General features: G+C 47.4%; 1 protein-coding gene across 8 annotated transcripts in view; it reads right to left on the reverse strand.

The window, feature by feature from the left end:
* Positions 1 to 18,578, reverse strand: part of ADCY2 (adenylate cyclase 2) — a 412,965-nt gene that overhangs the window by 57,455 nt on the left and 336,932 nt on the right. For all 8 annotated transcript variants that reach the window (XR_006221652.1, XM_042997735.1, XM_042997720.1 and 5 more), the window contains 2 exons: positions 9,614 to 9,751; positions 1,039 to 1,158 (listed from right to left, as the gene is read on the reverse strand). Coding sequence is in view for 7 of the 8 variants with exons in the window: in XM_042997735.1 (XP_042853669.1) it covers positions 1,039 to 1,158; positions 9,614 to 9,751 (258 nt within the window). In the remaining variant the exon portion in view is untranslated. The remainder of the gene's footprint in view (positions 1 to 1,038; positions 1,159 to 9,613; positions 9,752 to 18,578) is intronic.

Below are 18,578 nucleotides of genomic sequence, written 5' to 3' on the forward strand. Positions count from 1 at the left end.
AAATGAGAACCAGGGCCCCTTGGACGAGGGACAGATTTATGGCAGGCTTTCTTCCCATGCCCATGGGGACATTATTAGGGACCTTGGTCAGCTTGCCTCAGAAACCCTCTCAAAAACACCACCAGACACCCCAATTCTGTACAGAGAGCTGGAAGCTTCCCAGGCACTGAAGACAGGAAATGGGAAAAAGGATCCAAGCCAAATATCAAGGGAACAAATCAGCAAAAGAAGAACGAGGAAAGGAATCTGCTTTATTACCACAGCTAATGGAGTCTAAAAAACTGGCCAAAAATCTTTAAAGTATACACACTAAATCACCAATTTCAGTCTCCAAAATAGTTCCTTTAGCACTCTCGAAATGTGACTCTATGGGACAGAAACCAGGTGGGAATAATCTACTTTAGATGATTAAGCGAGAGGAGACTATCAAAACTTCTTTTGCATTAATGATTTATGAAATGAAGTTACTAAATAGTAAATAACCGACTTAACCCTTTCCACCGAAGAGACCGACATATTAGCCGGTTTTGAAATTTGAATCTTGGCCCTTCTCTGGAGGATGGTTAAAATGAGTCAGTCGGCAAGGATTATTTGAGGATATAACCAGTGGGCAGCGTCTACAGCCAAGGGAGAGGCAGAAATACGAGAGGCAGTCCCCATCATCAGCAAGGAAGCCAACACTATTCCACCGGGACTACTGGCAAAACCCATCCGCAATGAACCCAGAACTTCAGTGACATACAACGCAACGTCAAACGCTGAGATACATGCTATCGAATGTAGCACTAAGAGAATAAAAGCAGAGACATCTGTGAGAGCACCAAAAGGACACTGTAAGTTTGCACCGTAAGTGTGTCTAATCGGCGTCCGTCAGCCTGGCTGGCAGATTTTGGCTGGTCGGGACTTAACTCAAGTATCCACACCAAGGAGGAGAAGTGAAATCTACAGCAGATCAGAAAGTGGAGGCCATCACGTTAAATGGGCTCACAGCTTAGAGCAAGACAACCAGAGCAGTAATAATGAGTGAAATGCTCTTACCGGGAGGAAAAACAAATTCTGTGCTCGCAGAATCACTGCCTGATTGTTTAAGGCAGAAAGACTTGTGTTTGATGTGTTGGCAGTCGGAGGCATGGCTTCCTCTGGGTCGCTCAGGAAAAACTGCAAAGAAAATGTTTTTTCAGTGAATTAGTGCACCAGAGATTAGAGAGGCAGCGGGGGGGTGCTGCATTATTAATGACTGCATTCCTTTTGCACCATAAGCAGGATTACGTGGGCAATCTGGCGTCTGTCTTTCAAATGCGAATAGCTCCGTCTTCTGCTGTTTGAAGCTTTGAGAATTTCCATTAAATAAGTAAATAACTATTTATTGTTGCGCTCCACACTTGTCGTGGATTCCAGAACGGTAAGACAATATTAACGAAAACAGAAACACTTCTGTGCGATGTTAAATTAGAAATGTACAAAGCACAGGGCAGAGGGCTTGGTCGGAATCACATCTGAGGGTGACATCACCTCACACACAGACACTCAACTCTACCGAGAAAGCAGAACCTTCAGGTTGTTTTTTTTCAGTGTCTCCACCTTCTTGCTTCAAACATGAACTGGGTCAATGGAGTTTTTGACTTTAAGAAATTAATTGTGTGGGCAAAATGCACTACTTGGCATCAGCATTTGTATGTATTATTTGTGAGCGCTTGGCAGTTCAGGATCACGAGGGGTACAATGTGGAGAGGGGTGAACGCTCTGAGTAAGGACTGCTGGAAAGGGGTCCTCGCTCTGGAAAAAATAAGTAATCCTGAGAAAACTAGCTCTTCAGCCATGGTCCCCTGTATCGGCACCCAGAAGGAAAGTGCCAACCAGTTGGCGAGGTAGAAGAAATTCAGTCTCTGTCTCTCTCATTCTCTCATTTTTTCCCCCGGTTTTTCTGTTTCTCTTTCTCTGCGTTTCTGTTTTTCTTTTTCTCTCTGTCTCTTTCCCGGAGAAGCTGCAGCATGTTATTTTTTAACGTTTATTTATTTTTGAGACAGGGAGAGACAGACAAAGTGTGAGTAGGGGAGGGGCAGAGAGAGAGGGAGACACAGAATCCGAAGCAGGCTCCGTGCCAACATCAAAGAGCCCAACGTGGGGCTCAAACTCACACACCACGAGATCATGACCTGAGCAGAAGTCGGATGCTTAACCGACTGAGCCACCCGGGCGCCCCTGAAGCACACACTACCGAGGTGGCCACAGACCAGCCACTTTTCCGTGCCATGGCTGAGGGCCAGGGAAGTGGGCAGTTGAAGGTGAACCAGAGGATCACTCCGGCCAGGTACCCTTCCCTGAAAGAAAGGCATCTCATCCAAAACCTGGACTGTGTGTTCTGCGTGGGGCTAGCGATACGTATTCAAGGGCTAAATGTCCATTGGCTGATGGGTGGATAAAGAAAAGGCGGGGACACACACACACACACACACACACACACACTGAAATATCACTCAGCGATCAGAAAGAAATTTTGCCATTTGCAACAATGTGGATGGAACCAGAAGGTATTAGGCTAAGTGAAATAAGTCAGAGAAAGACAAATGCATGATTTCACTTACGTGTGGAACTTAAGAAACACAACAGACAAACACAGAGGAAGGGAAAGAAAAATGAAATAAGACATAGAGAGAGGGAGGCAAACTGTAAGACATAAATACAGAGAACAAACTGAGGGTTGCTGGAGGGGCGGTGGGTGGGGGGGATGGGCTAGATGGGTGACGGGCATTAGGGAGGGCACTTGTTGTGAGTGATGAGCACTGGGTGTCATATCCAAGTGACGAATCACTAAATTCTACTCCTGAAGCCAAGACTACACTGTATGTTTGCCAACTTGAGTTTAAATAAAAATTACAAAAAAATAAAAGTAAAACCCTCCTGCATAGCTTCTATAATTGCTTTTGTTTGCCATGTTTTAAAATTTTTTCTTTCAATGTTTACTTTTGAGAGACACAGAGAGACAGAGCATGAGCGGGGGAGGGGCAGAGAGAGAGGGAGACACAGAATCTGAAGCAGGCTCCAGGCTCTGAGCAGTCAGCACAGAGCCCTGTGCGGGGCTCGAACTTACAAACTACTTGAGCAGAAGTCAGACACTTAACCGACTAAACCCCCCAGGCGCCCCGTATAATTGCTTTTGTTTGCTCCTACTGATTTATTTGCTTTGATGGCAGGTGTCAAATACCAACACGAACTGACTTCAGCACATAAGGCCTTTACTTAGCTTATTCTGAGGAACGTTCCTCTAGGATGCCAAGAAAGATACTAGACACAGTGTTTCTTCCCATTGTATCATGTGAGAACATGTAGCAAAATGCTGATTTAAATATCAAAGAAATGTTGATTTCTTTACGTGCCGCTAAAGGATTTATTAAAAATGCTGCACCCCCTGGTTGACTTACAAATGTGCTAATTCTTTGGGAAAGAATATTGTATCAGGAAAAAACAAATCACCCAATTACTTGGCAAGTGCTGGGCTCCAAAGTTTTACCGATGTCAATTTGACAGACCCCAAATATAGCTGATTTAAATATTAAAGAATCAAAAAATGACAAATAAAAGGAGACTGTTTAGTTTGGTAGGTTATTAGTCTTAAGCGCCTGTTAAATATTAACAAAAACTTCTGGATTGCATCACCATGTAGAGAAAAAGTACATTCTTGCTGCACCAAGAGTAGAATATATCCTGTGCAAAAACTCTGTCTTGTGAGGAGGCTATCCAATAACTAGGACGATTTGAACTCAAAAAAACAAGAGAGAACTTCAGTCACTATCCCTAACCCTGCTTCCTTAACCCCCTCTGCTCCCTTTTTCTAGTATTTACTAACTACCCCTGAAATCAAGAAGCCCCTCGTTTGGGTCCGTGACCTCACACAGCAATTTGGCATTGATTTACGCCTTCTCGGTCACTTTAAATTCTTTTTTTTTTTTTAATTTTACTTATTTTTATTTTGAGAGAGAGAGAGAGAGCACACAAGTGGGAGAGAGAGGCAGAGGGAGAGAAAGAGAACCTCCAGCGGGCTCCATGCTGAGCTTAGAGCCTGACGTGGGGCTCAATCTCATGACGTCAAGATCACGACCGGAACTGAAACCAAGACTCAGATGCTCCACCGACTGAGCCACCCAGGCGTCCCTTCAGTCCCTTTAAAATGGAAACTCAGGGGCGCCTGGGTGGCTCAGTCAGTTAAGCGTCCGACTTCAGCTCAGGTCATGATGTCACGGTCCGTGAGTTCGAGCCCCACGTCGGGCTCTGTGCTGACAGCTCAGAGCCTGGAGCACGTTTCAGATTCTGTGTCTCCCTCTCTCTCTGCCCCTCCCCTGCTCCTGCTCTGTCTCTCTCTGTGTCAAAAATAAATAAAAACATAAAAAAAAAAAAAAAAGGGAAACTGAGGTCAACCCTAAATCACAGCCAGTCAAACTCCCTGGAGTTACTAACCCCTCGTCCCTCTCCCTTCCAGGCTAAGCTGCCACAACTGTCTCTTGAGAATGAACTCCCGGCACCATAATTATTTGGGGAGCTCCTCTCTGGACCCATTTTCACGTTCTACGACTTTTGTCGTAACTGGGGAAAGGATATCCTGATAAAATGCTAACGGACGCTTCATATTTCCAGCTTTATTTCCGAACGTCACGTTTCCCGGGCAGTTCGAAACGTTTCAGGATTGTGTTTGTCCGATGATATTAAGTTGCGAACATCACATTTCAAATCGCGTTTTGTGCCTGATGCCATCCTCGCTGGTCATTTGGTCCCAACGGGAGGTCTGAGTGGCCCCACAGTTCACCACGCTCACTCCCTGTCCTCACGTTTCACGAAAGCCTCACGATTCATAACATTCTCTGGGAAGTTTCCCACAAGAGACCGTACGGTGATGGGAGCAGTCACGGGAGGACGTGGGCAAAAGGCCAGGGAAACAATGGCAGCTTCTTGTTTGAGCGTCTCATACACGATTCTCAACAGCGAGCTGGAAAGTAAACGGAGCACACCTCAAACCCTGTATTTGAAAAAGCCCTGCTTTGTGACAGGACCCGGGCGAGACTATGGCTTTCAGAGGAAACGTTTTCGGACAGAAAATGAAATTTTCGGGGCGCCTGGGTGGCTTGGTCGGTTAAGCGTCTGACTTCGGCTCAGGTCATGATCTCACGGTCCGTGAGTTCGAGCCCCGCGTCGGGCTCTGTGCTGACAGCCCAGCGCCTGGAGCCTGTTTCGGATTCTGTGTCTCCCTCTCTCTCTGCCCCTCCCCTGCTCACATACTCTCTCTCAAAAATAAATGAACATTCAAAATTTTTTTAAAAATCATAAGCAAGCTTTACTGCCAGGGAAAATGATTTCCTTTCTCTACCTAATGCTGGCTTTCATACTGTCTTATGATGTTTCTTTGAAATAAATACGAGGGGAGCATCGGCAGGAAAAAGACCACTCATTTCACAGCAGCAGATATCAATGAAAATGATGGACAGAAAAACGTAATCCGGCTTATTCCCTGCCCACAGCCTCTGCTGCTGTAGGAGGCGGCTCAGCTCGTGCGGAGAAGCCTTATTTTGTGTCTTTCTTCAGGGTCATCTGTCACACTGCTCACGTGTGTCCTACAGACCTGTCGACAGCAGCTGAAAACAGATTCCTTTCTTGGTGAGAAGGGAAAACAGCCCTGGGAGAGGTATTCCTGATGTGAGGATGTGTTTCTTCTCCAAAGGAAGCCCGGTTATTGCCAAAAAACCAAAAAAAAAAAAACAACAAAACCTAACACATTCAGCTCCTCAAACACTTATACAGTGACCGAACTGCCCGTCAGTCACATTAAATATTCTCTATGAAATGCAATCAGATGTTTCCCAGGGAGGTTCTGCCTTGAAAAAATTAGGTGAGGGGCGCCTGGGTGGCTCAGTCGGTTGAGCATCTGACTTCGGCTCAGGTCATGATCTCACGGTCCGTGAGTTCGAGCCCCTTGTCGGGCTCTGTGTCAACAGCTCAGAGCCTGGAACCTGCTTCGGGTTCTGTGTCTCCTTCTCTCTCTGCCCCTCCCCCCCAGCTCATGCTCGCTCTCTCTCTCTCTTTCAAAAATAAACAAACATTCAAAAAAATTTTTTTAAGTTAGGTGATAAATCCTGGTTTTATGAGGCCAAACTGGACTTCCCCAAAAGAAATGGTTTCTCTTTTAACGGACTGCATGCTTCCCCCTTCATTCATTCTTACGCTTAGTAACTACTGAAGGTGCTTTCCTGAAATGTGCTGGGTGGAGGGGAAGGTCTCACCGTCAAATGTGTGGACGTCATTTAAAGGTCTCGTTCTGTACCTTGTACGTGGCGCTGTTGGCCAATGCAGGACGCTCCGGAGTGTGTTTTGTGCATGCTGCCCGTGCCCAGCTCTGGAGCGAAAGTGCTCTGGACAGATGACGAGGCTGAATCATAGGGCTTTCCGTTAAGGGAGCTGAACACCACCGTCTGTGCGTGCACCTCAGAACCCTACCTAGCGCACCTGTTGTCCTTCAAATGTGTTCTGCGCCCTATCCCTTCACGGTGGCGTCCACCCCTGACCCAGCTGGCCCCTGCAGCTTGCATTTACCAGAATCTTCTGGGAACTTGTTGGTGTGTGCCTCTGGAGAGCTGGACCTTCGAGCGACAGGGCTCTTGCAAAAATGCGTGTTACAAAGCCGAGCATGAGGAACCCATCTTAGGAAACGTGCTCGTTTGTACACGCTCTCACCACTGCCCTGGGCCTCTCTGTCCATCTTCCTCCCCTAGGAACACTGTCACGCCCTTACACTATCCAAAGTACGTCGGACAGACTCGTGCGGGAAGGTCAGGTATTCTAATGGCTGGTCACACATTTGCAGAACGCCTCTCCCAGAAAAGCCCCTCTTGTCTCAGTCTTCTGTACCTCATGTCACGGTCCCTACCCTGTGGCTGTTCCCGCTCCGATGACGGCTCTGGGGCCACAGTATAAATTCCTTTGGGTCGTCACACAGAAAGCCTCTGCTCAACCTGCCTGGGTCCCTCATGAGCAAGGGACCCAGGCTGACTGATGGCAGTCTCTCCTTGTGCCTAAGTTTCTTCTAGAGCAGGACGGCTCTTGAGGGAATTACCCGTCCAGACACAGCCCTGTTTTCCAGCCGATCCCCACTCAGCCTTGATTAAGTCCGTGTTGGAAATAAATGATGTCATGGCCGAGGTGTGCCTGAGACCTAGAAGGTGAGGCCCCACCCCACCCCAAAGGGGGTCTCACAGTCTCTGCAGGACATGGGCCTCGGAGGCTGTGAATGCAGGACGAGGGGAGATGAGCTCAGGGTCGGTGGCTAATTTGACAGAGAAGAGGGAGGTGGCCCAGGACGGTGGAGTCCCCACGGTGAACCAGACACATCAAGGCAACTCCACACAGGGACGCCAGACCAACGGCCAGCGGGGCTCAGGGAAGCCAGCTGGCCGTGTGGGATCACTGCTGAGCCCCCGCCCACAGGCACCACGACTTTTAACTGCCTGCAAGAGGCAACTAGGAGCAGCCTCCTTTCTGAGCTGACCTCTGTGGCCGAGCGGGCGGCCGGAGGAAGGAGTGGTCACGGTGGCCTACTGCACCGGTCTGTGTCTGGGGAGGCTGCCATTAGGGCCTGGCCGCACGCCCTCTCTCAGGGGAGCTCCTGGAGGGACTTGGGGCATGTGGTCCGGTGAGGCGGGGCGAGCCAGCGTGCCCGTCCTCCAGCGGGCGACGTGGGAGGACGCCCCAGAATCCGCACGCCCATCAGGAAGCCGGAGGGCGGAGGGTCAGCTGTGGCTTCTCCCTGGCACCCCCTTTCCAGGATGCCTTAAGATGGACTTCTAGGCAGAGGGAAGCAGATGAAGAGGTCCCCGGCTGGCCTCCCGCTGGCATCAGCTTCCCCTGAACCCCCGCATGCGTCAGAAGGAGCCAGTGGCCTGTTCTGCAGCATGATGGCAGAACTGATGTCAAGGAAATGCCCAAGGTCCCCTTCAGCCTCAGCCCCTTCGCTACCACGTCACGTAAATAAATGTCCCAGATGCCCAGCGTCTTCCTTCCTGCTCACCGTTCCTTCCCCTCTGGTGAGCCCGCCTGCCCATCTGCTAGGGTTCAGTCCAGCCGGCCTTGACCTCCCTCCTTGACACCTCTCCACACGCCTCGCTGGTGGAGTCTCCGATTCACATGGGCTTAGCCAGCTGTCGGTCTCGGGGACGGCACCGTGAGCTCCCGAAGGCGGGTCACAGTGTTTAGGCTCCCAGCATTTAGTAACACGGCAGGCACGTGGTTATGCCCAACAGATATTTTTATGCCAAAGGGATGCTAAGCCCCAAAAACTATGTCTTTATTATTTACTATACCTGGTGTGCTTCCTCAGCCTGATTTTCTGCTTTCTGGAAGGCGAGGGCTGTACGTATGCCCTGTAGTTCCAACAGCTAGTAAAATAGCCCAAATACGAGGTATCTTAATGCCTCATGGTTGCTGGTGACGATGTCAGAATAAGAAGGATGCATCGCCATGGGTGTGGATTACCTACGTGTCTGTTTTAAGGGACATACGAGTCACGGTACCATCGATATAGTGAGAGCGACCACTGGTTGAATATGTACAAAGCACCCGGTTCTGTCCTAAGCGTGATAGTGACGGGAGAAAAAGAGACAAGGGTGGGACTTTGCTGTGACTTGAGTTTCCAGGTAGGATTCCTGGGGCATACAGATTGGAACCCTCCTACAGCTCCCGCAAGGACTTCCCTCAGTGTTTTACCACAATAGCTCTGCTCTGGTGAGGGTACCTTCACTCTGATCACCCTAACCCCCCCTCCTCTGCCAAGATACACGTTAGCAATTACCTTCCAAACGTATGGCCCACTGATAGACATCTGGAGGGTCTCAGGACTAATGTTTTACTAGGCAGTAGTAAATAACCTTACCTTATAATAGCAGCTAGCCCCTCAATGTCCCGGAAGCCTTGTTTCCAAATTCCACGGAGACTTACGCTCTCCCCAGCCCCACTAACTAAAGAGTATTTAATCAGTCACTCTTCACAAACACAAGTGCAGCTCTCCCTGCCCACGGGGCCTGTCCCCATGCTATAATGAAAGCACCCCTTTGTACCAAAAATGTCTCAAGAATTCTTTCTCGGCCGCTCGCCCCCGGCCCCACATCAGGAGGAACGCCAGCTCACTTGCCCCGGCGGGGCAGTGTCAGAACTCATTTTCGAGAAGTGGAAATGGAGCCTGTGAAAGTTGCATGGAAACCCTCTAAAATCGCACAGCCGGACAAGCGGGGGGCCAGTGTTGCGATCAGGCCGGGTAGACTCCAGAGCAGGATAACCTCTCCCACTGCACTCTCTGTATCTAGATGGTTCTGTCATCCCTCGGTGATTACCCCACTGACAGTCAGTGTCCTTTCTGTAGCCAGCAGGGCCGTGGGAAGCTGCTGGAAGGCACCACCCTCTCCCGGTGGCGCCTGCAGAAAGCACCCTTGGCCTTAGTGATGCTGAGGGTGGACAGATGTTGAATTTAATAGGCAGTAACTGGTGTCAGCACGGAGCCCCGGTCAAGGTCTGAAAGTCCCACCGAGTCAGGCATCGGAGGCAAAGAAGGCCGTGCCTGGCGGGAGCCCTGACTCACCATGTTGAACACGGCCATGGTCAGGATGATGGCGGTGGTGAGGACCGTGAGGGAGACCCGCGGCCAGGGCCGGTCCGCGATGATGCTGGACGACTTCAGCAGCCACAGGAGAGAGGCAGAGGCCTTCTTGCTGCATTGCTGGGAGGAGACAGGAAAGGAAACGCGTCACGTTTCTTCATGATGTTTAACACCACAAAAGGCATCGGTACTCTTCCCAGAACAAACAAGGAGGCGCTGGTCTCCTCTGGGGGCCCATACCAGGTCACAAACCTTCCTCAAACTATGTGAGCATCATGGTGACAAATAAAGAACAAATTAGTTAAGTTTCTGCGATAAATTCAGAATGTGCTTGTATGTCCTGAAATTACGTTTAAAAACAACCCAAACAAAAAACTCAGGGCGCCTGGGTGGCTCCGTTGGTGAAGCGTCTGACTTCAGCTCAGGTCACGATCTCCCAGTTCACGAGTCAGAGTCCCACGTCAGGCTCTGTACTGACAGCTCAGAGCCTGGAGCCTGCTTCGGATTCTGTGTCCCCCTCTCTCTCTGCACCCCAACCCTGCTCGTGCTCTCCCTCCCTCTCTCTCTCTCTCTTAAAATTAAATAAAGATGAAAAAAAAAACCCTCTGATAAAAGAAAACTATGTCAGTTGATTAAACCACTCTGGGGAATGTGGCAGGTCTCAGGTCACAGCCACGATAAAACAATGATCACAATTCAGCCCATTCACATGGGAGACAGATCGGCAGGTAACTAGTCATGATCCAGTTGGCTACCAAGCAAATTGATGTCCTTACCTCCAAAGGCAACACCCACTGTTCTCAGGCATGTGTCCTCATGATGGCTTTACCTTATCCTGCCCTCTGGGGACTTTCCACATGGAGACCCTCTTTTCCAAAGTTTTGATGGTGCTAAAAATTACCTAACGTAACCTTTTCCCTCTTACCCATGTTTCAGCACACGGGTCAGCGGCGTTAACTATATTCACGGTGTTGCGTAGTACATCTCTGTAACTTTTCATCTCGCACAACTGGAGTCTATAGCCACTAAAGAACTCCCCTCTCTCCTTCCCCTTGCCTCCGGCGACCACCATCTTACTTTCTGTCTCTAAAAGTTTGACTACTCTGGGCACCTGCTAAAGGCGGAAGCATGCAGCATTTGTCTTTTTGTGACTGGCTTATTTCACTCAGCATTATCTCCAGGTTCATCCACGTTGTCACGGGTGACCAGATTTCCTTGTTTTTGGAAGGCTGAATAACGTTCCATTCTAGGCACATACCACCTTTTATTTATCCGCTCATCTGTGGATGGTCACTGCGTTGCCTCTGACTTCTGGCTACTGCGAATAATGCGGCAGTGAGTGTGCGTGTTGGGAGAAATGCTTTTGATACAAGAAGGAACTGAGGTATTTATGGGATGGCAGCCAATGTTCCCTCATCATCTGCTGGGGGCCAGACTCTGCTCTGTGGGACTTTAGGGGTTGAGCTCGCCTCATCCTTAAGGCCACCTTTCCAGAGGGGCCACTGTAATTCAGACCTTCGTCCAGGTGGCGGCAGGATGGAGGCGGGGAGAGTTCTAAGGCGTGGGTAACAAACTGCCTGTGCCAGGCGCTGCTGGGATCGACAGATGTCACCTGACCTGTCAAGCTGTACAAAACGGTCTCTAGGGATCTCCACTTTAACCTTCATGAGAAAGGGGCTGTGGCCCTATGGCTAACATGTCCTGAAAACACTAGAAAAAGGTTATGATTTCAAAAATTAAAAAAAATTTTAATGTTTATTTTTGACAGAGGGAGAAAGAGACAGAGCACCAGCAGGGGAGGGGCAGAGAGAGAGGGAGACACAGAACCCGAAGCAGGCTCCAGGCTCCGAGCTGTCAGCACAGAGCCTGACGTGGGGCTCAAACCCACGAACTGTGAGATCATGACCTGAGCCGAAGTCGGGCGCTTGACTGAGTCACCCAGGCGCCCTGATTTCAAAAATTTTTAAAAATGGCCAATAGACTGTACCTTTCTGACTCGAACCACTAAGTTAATATAATGGCAAAGCTGGTGTAACATCGATAAACCGTGTAACAGAGAATCCTCAGTAGCACGAATAGACAGCACCTTTATTTCTCTACCTCTTTCAGAGTCTTTCTGCTTCAGTCTTAGAAACAGAAGCTCTGCAGTATGTTAAATGCTGATACAGCAATGGAATGGGATTCTGCAAGACAGGATGAGAGGTGGTTAGGACAGTAAGAATCAGCCCAGGAGCCCAGGAGCAAACCCCCAGAGTCGAGAGACTTTCTGCAGGTGAACTATCCTCTCTGGCCTCAGCCTCCCCAGCTCTAAAATGGGGACAATAATAATACCTGGTTCCTTGGTCTTGTAGGACGTTAAATGAGCTACATAACAAGGCACCAGGGGCAGGACTCCCAGGTGTTAGCTCCTCTTGTTACGCTTACGAAGAAAACATAATAATTCTCAGAGACGTTTAATGACTAAGTGTCTCTTTGCTCTGCATCTATACGAACAATAAAACCTCACTCCCCCCCCCTTTCCACTATGGTTTTTCCTCCAAGCAGCCTCCTTCTTTCTTCATTCCTGTCACCAGGTAGAGGCCACCAGAAAACTGTTCAGAAATATGGAAATTGAAAAATATTGCTGGTGGCAAGGACCAGGAAACAGCCGGTGACAGGGACGTGTGCCCTGAGCTGATGTGTAGAGAGAGGAGGGAGAGGAGAGTGAAGATGTTCGGGGAGCAGAGGATGCCGATGGCGGGGCGGAGGAGAAAAGAGACGATGTTCTTGAGGTAGAAGGATCGGGAAAGGAGACCACTGACGCGACTATAGCTCTGAATAAAAAGCACGACTTCGTTCCTGACATGATAACGGAGCTCAGTGTGCCTGTTTTGGGTTAACTATTCAAGTACAGAACCCTAAGTGTGTCAAAATTGACACCATTGTTAATGAAACATTATAAATGATATCATCTCCCACAGTATTTTGGCATTAATTCAGAAGGCGCCCTTCAGAGCCCAGTTTTACCCCGGTTTGATCTCTGGTTTAAGGACTGGAATAACTTCCGTCAAATCTGCGTCCTCCCTTTGTTGACCACCAGTGAATCCCACTGCATACACGGTGGCCTCCTGCTTACAGTGAGCTCACTGTGAGCCTTCCAGAAATGTGCTTGACTGTTAATGCCACACACGCCCACCGGTGAGTGTGGAACTGGCACCAACTGTCGCGGGAGATGTGAAAGGAGGAAGAATGTCAATTCATATGGAAACCCCATCATGGCGTTGGTGCTGGGGACAATGGCCAGTGCAGTTTGCTAGAAGGCCTATGGGATGAATATCGACGTTCTTCTCTCAGTATAGGCAGACGGTTCTCCCCAGAAAAATAATGTGTTCATAATATGTTTGGATTAAAACAAAACAAAACAAAACAAAACAGGAGGGGCACCTGGGTGGCTGAGTCAGTTAAGCATCCGACTTCCACTCAGGTCATGATCTCATGGTTCATGAGTTCAAGCCCCGTGTCCGGCTCCGTGCTGACCGTGCAGAGCCTGCTTGGGATACTCTCTCTCCCTCTCTCTGCCCCTCCTCCACTTGTGTTTTCTCTCTCTCTCAAAATAAATAAACCTAGAGAAAAACACAGGAAAAAAATATACCCCCCTCTTCCTTCTTCCTCCCTCTCCACTCTGATCCTCTTGCACTGGAAACAACTGGTAACCTCTCACTTTAAAATTTCTCCTAATTGAACGTAACAATTATAAGAGCAGATCACATGAACAATTTCATCGGTGTCCTTTAAAAAAATAAAATCAGTTACATGAAAAGAAGTGGATGATGCTCTAAAGGTTTAATAAAATGAAAAAAACATTTAGAAAAGTTACAAATACATTATAATGGGGAGTAGCAAATTTTTATTATTAGAAAAAGAAAACTCATCTTAGAATCTTGCCTGAAAAAGTGAAGTTTATCATACACCCGTGTGCTTTCGTGTATTTGTCTAGAGGAACACCTACTTTGGTGTTTTAATTGGCCAACGACTGTCTTTTTGAATGGCGGCCACCAGCTGCAGGAATAATTACTTGTAACATTTAGTGTTACAGAGACTGCCGTGTATACTTTGATTAATTGTACGTGAGTTTCCCACAGAAAGGCTGCTTGATTTCAGTCAATCATACTTTATAAAATCAACATTTTTCTTGCTATGCCCTGGGTGAACCACTTTCCTCAGCCATCCATCCACCGTGTGGCACTCACGGGCTAGCCACCTTGTGTTCTCTTTGACGCTGTTCGTGTTTGTCTCTGGCCACATGGAGAGCTGGCTGCAGATGGGAACCACACCACACCTGCCTTTGTATCCCCAAAGCAGCACAGTGTTGAGCAAAGAGCAGGGACTCGATGGATGCTTGTTCAATACATTCTTTATCTTAACAATGGACCCAAAGAGAAATTTCCAGGGGCCAGAAGCAAAGAAGCAGCTCAGTGCTAGAGGGGCTGAGGCTGTGGGGTTGGCCTAGGAGTGTCCTAGGACTGGACAGAAGCTGTAACACCTAGGGGTTGATGCCCGCAGGAGGAAAAAAGGGGTTGCCTTGAGCTTGCCAAGGGTGGGGCAGCTGAGGCCAAGACCCCTGACTAAAATCAGGAGCCTCAGGGTGTGCATGTATCTTTTTGAATTAGTGTTTTCATTTTCTTTGGGTAAATACTCAGTAGTGGAATTACTGTACAGAACTGTTGAGTCATTATATAGTACCTAAAACTAACACAACATGTTGTATGGTATATGTTAATTATACTTCAATAAAAACAAAAGGAACAAAAAATCCCAGAAGCCTCAGAATGCTCTTCCCTCCATGTAAAGTCTAGAAAACTCCATGTACTAGTTGAGGGAAGTATCAATACACTTCCAGTGATAAATCCCATCTCTAAATACGGGCGATGAATTTGAAATTACACTCTATGCTTCATCATGGGAATCCCAAATCGAGGGGCTATCAATTGGGTCAAAGACCAGAGAGAGTCCTTGGGGTTCCTGCAGAAGTACCCTTTTTGCTAAAGGATAATTCCCTCTGAACATGACCTCACGATAAAAAAGAAATTATGAACTACACAGGACACAGGGCCATATGAGGAAGAATCAACAGACACAACAAAACGTAGAATTAGCAGCACAGGACCTGTAGGTATGCTATCAATCTGCAGTAGCCTGCAGAATAAGCCCAAAGAAATTAGAAGATGGATCAGACTACACAACGAATGAGCACTTATGAGAAAAAAGGAGCCACAAAGACTCTCAGGAGTTGCAAATGCAGATAATGGAAAATTTAGTAGCTGTGCTAGGGGGTGGGACAGCCCTGAGGAAACGCCCCATCAAACAGCGCAGAAATACAGCGGTGAAACACATGAATGGGATGTTCAGGCACAGAAGGTACAATGAAAAGATGCAACATACTTGTAATGAAAGTTTGAGAAAAACAGAACCAAAGACCAGGAAAGAGGCAAAATACAAGGAGCTACGGAGCAACAGCTTTGCAGGCCTGGAGCAAAACACGAGTTCTGTGGCCGAGGCGACCCACTGAGTCCCAGACAGGAAGATGAGAGTACACCTTTACCTAAGCACAAGGGAGCTATGGCCCAGGACAGATACGGAGCGAGTCCCACGAAGACAACCAGAGAGAAGACGTGTCGCCTTCTAAGAAACAGTAATTTGACTATAGATTTCTCCGCGGTCCATCAACTACAGGAAAATATGGATTCATATTTTCAAAATATTAGACAGCTTATCATAAACCATTATTCAATGAGGAGAAAACCAACTGTTTTTTTTTTTTTTAAATACAAGAGTTGCGGACATTATGCACAGGCTCTCACTGAAAAGATTAGAAAAGGAACAATCCTTTGGGAATATGGAGATGGAATCCCGGAGGAAGGGATGGTGTTCAGGAAGAATGGTGTAAAATGGGTACACGACAAGAATAACGATAGCAGTGAATGACAACAGTAGTTTAAATTTAGAAAAATGTGGCCTGCCCTCTTTATCTTTCTATGCTGTTTTGTAGGTTATTTACTCGGCTCTTGCTTTACTCTTTTCAGCATAACTACTGAGTTTCTAATTTCAAGAATCTGATCATCTTATTCCATCTTCTTTATTCCAGAATGGAATTCAGATGCAGAGTACAATATTCTTCAACAACAAGGTGGAGATATTAACGAGCTCTGTTAGTCTCGTGTACATTACACATTTTAAGTTAACCAGGAAAAACAAAATACCAGGATAGAGGACTTCCAAGTCACTAGAGGGAATAAAGGAGAATAAATAAATTCCATGGATCCAAGATAATGCAGGAGAAGAGGAAAAATAAGTACAGGCAGAGAACACACATGATGGATTTAAAAAAATAAAAGCAAAATGAGATGGTAGTAGTAATTATAATACACGTAAATGCATTATACTTGTCAGGTAAAAGAGAGAAACTGCCAGATCAGAGAAAGTAACATGCACCTGGATGTTGTTTACCAGAGACACAACATCTAAAACCCACTTACGGACAAGGAAAAGCTGAATAAAAAGATGGAAGGAAAGGATGCTGGGAAAATACTAACTACAAGAAAGCTGGCAGAGTTCTATTGACATTGGAGAAAATAGACTTCAAGGGTAAAACACTCCTTTGGGTAGAAAGCTTTTCTATCAGCCAGTGTGTGACCTACTTTCCTTCCACAGGATGGACTTTATGTTTGTGCTTCATTTCCGCTGGGAACAAGGTTGGTGGGATGGCATCATATTATCTTTGCTACGCAAAGCACAACACAACCACATTGAGAGAAAAATTTCTTCTGACACACTCTAGCGTTTTCCTTTACTATATCTGGCACGCTTGTTCTAAAAGATGCTTTTGAGGGTGGTTTTTTCATCTGTTTTGTTTTTTGGGTTTTTTTTTTTTTTTTGGTGGCATTTTTGGTTACAGTCACTCTCTTGTATTTATTACAAAATTATAAGTCCACTCAGGTAGTTTCGTGTTAAATTTGGCAGTAAACGTGTACTTACTATTATTAGTATTATGACAATGACAAGTATTATTCCTTTTATTGTTGATTGTAATGAAAATGTAAACTTGAATCTCTTATTCTACATTTTAGTTTCTACTTAAACTGGACTGTTTTGGTTATCAGATAAAATAATATGTTTCCATATTCGAAGGGCTCTCATGTATTATGGAAAGTATTATTATTAAAGGTACTTTCATACTAGAATATGTTAGAGTCTAAATCCACTCGTAAATTAACGTTTCCCCCCCCCCCCCCCCATTTTACCAAATGTTTTTTAAGATGGAGCTGTACTTTTCCCAGACTCCAGTTTTAAATGAACTGGGCCAACAGCCGGATAATGTATATCGGAAACTAGACCAGAGGAAAATACGAATGAGGTTCACTGCGAGGTTACCGTGAATTACCAATGTGATTAAAAAAAATTTTTTTTTTAATGTTTATTCATCTTTGAGAGACAGAGAGAGACAGAGCATGAGCGGGGAAGGGGCAGAGAGAGGGGGACACAGAATCTGAAGCAGGATCCAGGCTCCGAGCTGTCAGCACAGAGCCCGGCATGGGGCTTGAACTCATGAACCGCGAGATCATGACCACAGCTGAAGTCGGACGCTCAACCGACTGAGCCCCCCGGGCGTCCCTACCAATGTGATTTTGACCAGTGGATGCTTAGCACTGCAAGGCAACCTCAGTGCCACGCCTGCCATGGCCATGACCGTGGACATGCCTGCCTAGTGCCGGGAGCTTGTTTGCCAGGGACTCTCTCCGCACACCTTCCAATTAATTGTAAGGGTTCTAAGCATCGACTCCAATTCTGATTCTGACTCCTACTTGCTCTCCACCACAGAGCAATCTGTGTAACATCTGTGAGGGTCTGTTGTACTAACTGTAGAATGGCCGTTCCCTCCAAGGGCTCTTGTGAGGATAAATGAGCCAGAATACACGCAATGCCTAACAGACCAAGTCGTCAATTTTAACGGAAGGTAATATTTATTATTTGTAAACTGTGATGAGACTGGACATGTAGCTACTGATGGGGGTCCTGCCTGTCAGAGGCTGTCTACACTGATTCTGAGGGTTCTTACCCAAGGACAGGAAACTTCTGCTGGTCTTACAGTTATCGCACTCGTGGTCCTGTTTCAAAGTCTTCATTTCTGTCCTCAAGAGATCTGCTGATGTGTGCTTCCGCATTACTTTTTGTGGAGGAAAACTCTTCCTCGAAATGACTGGGCGCGGAAGCTTGCCATGGTGGGAGCACAGGCCACCTCCACAGTTCTGTGTCTCTCACCCACGAGACGTGAGGCCAGACAAAGTCATCTCTGGGTTCCCTGTCTGCTCTCAAGTTTTACAGTTCTGAAATGCTATGAAGGTCTCATGCGGAGACCCGACAGGTGAGGACCCAGGAGGGACCTCGCTGGCAGCGGGGATGGGCGACCGTGGCTGAATTCAGAGCCGCGCACTCAGAAGAAGTCGATCGGGGTGAGGATGAGGGCAAGACGTTTTCTGAGCATTTGGGTGCCGCCCAACACTCCTTCCAGCCCACGGATGTTAAATATTTATCTTGTATTTCAAGTGCCTGAAGTACTACAGTGAACAAAACAGGCTTGAAGCGGATTCACTGGTGATCTCTCCATCTAAGATCACAAATGATATTATGAAATGGGCAGCCTGCCCGGCAGGCGCGAGGAATGCTGGTAGTGACATGGGGGGGGCGGCTCTGTAGATTGGGTCTGGGAAGGTTAGGAGATTATTTCCAACCGTGGAGAGAGCCCAAAGCACATCAGAGTCAAGGAATCATGGTGCGTGTGAGGCCTTTCAGCGTGGCAAGGTGATGGCCACCCACCCATGCTTCCCACAGCCACGCACATGCAGAACCCGTCCCCACGCCAGGGCATCTGGGGAAGGGAAGATTACCGGGACATGTGGGGACGCCTAAC

The sequence above is a fragment of the Panthera tigris genome, chromosome A1 (assembly GCF_018350195.1).
Source record: "Panthera tigris isolate Pti1 chromosome A1, P.tigris_Pti1_mat1.1, whole genome shotgun sequence".
Taxonomy (NCBI): Eukaryota; Metazoa; Chordata; class Mammalia; order Carnivora; family Felidae; genus Panthera; species Panthera tigris.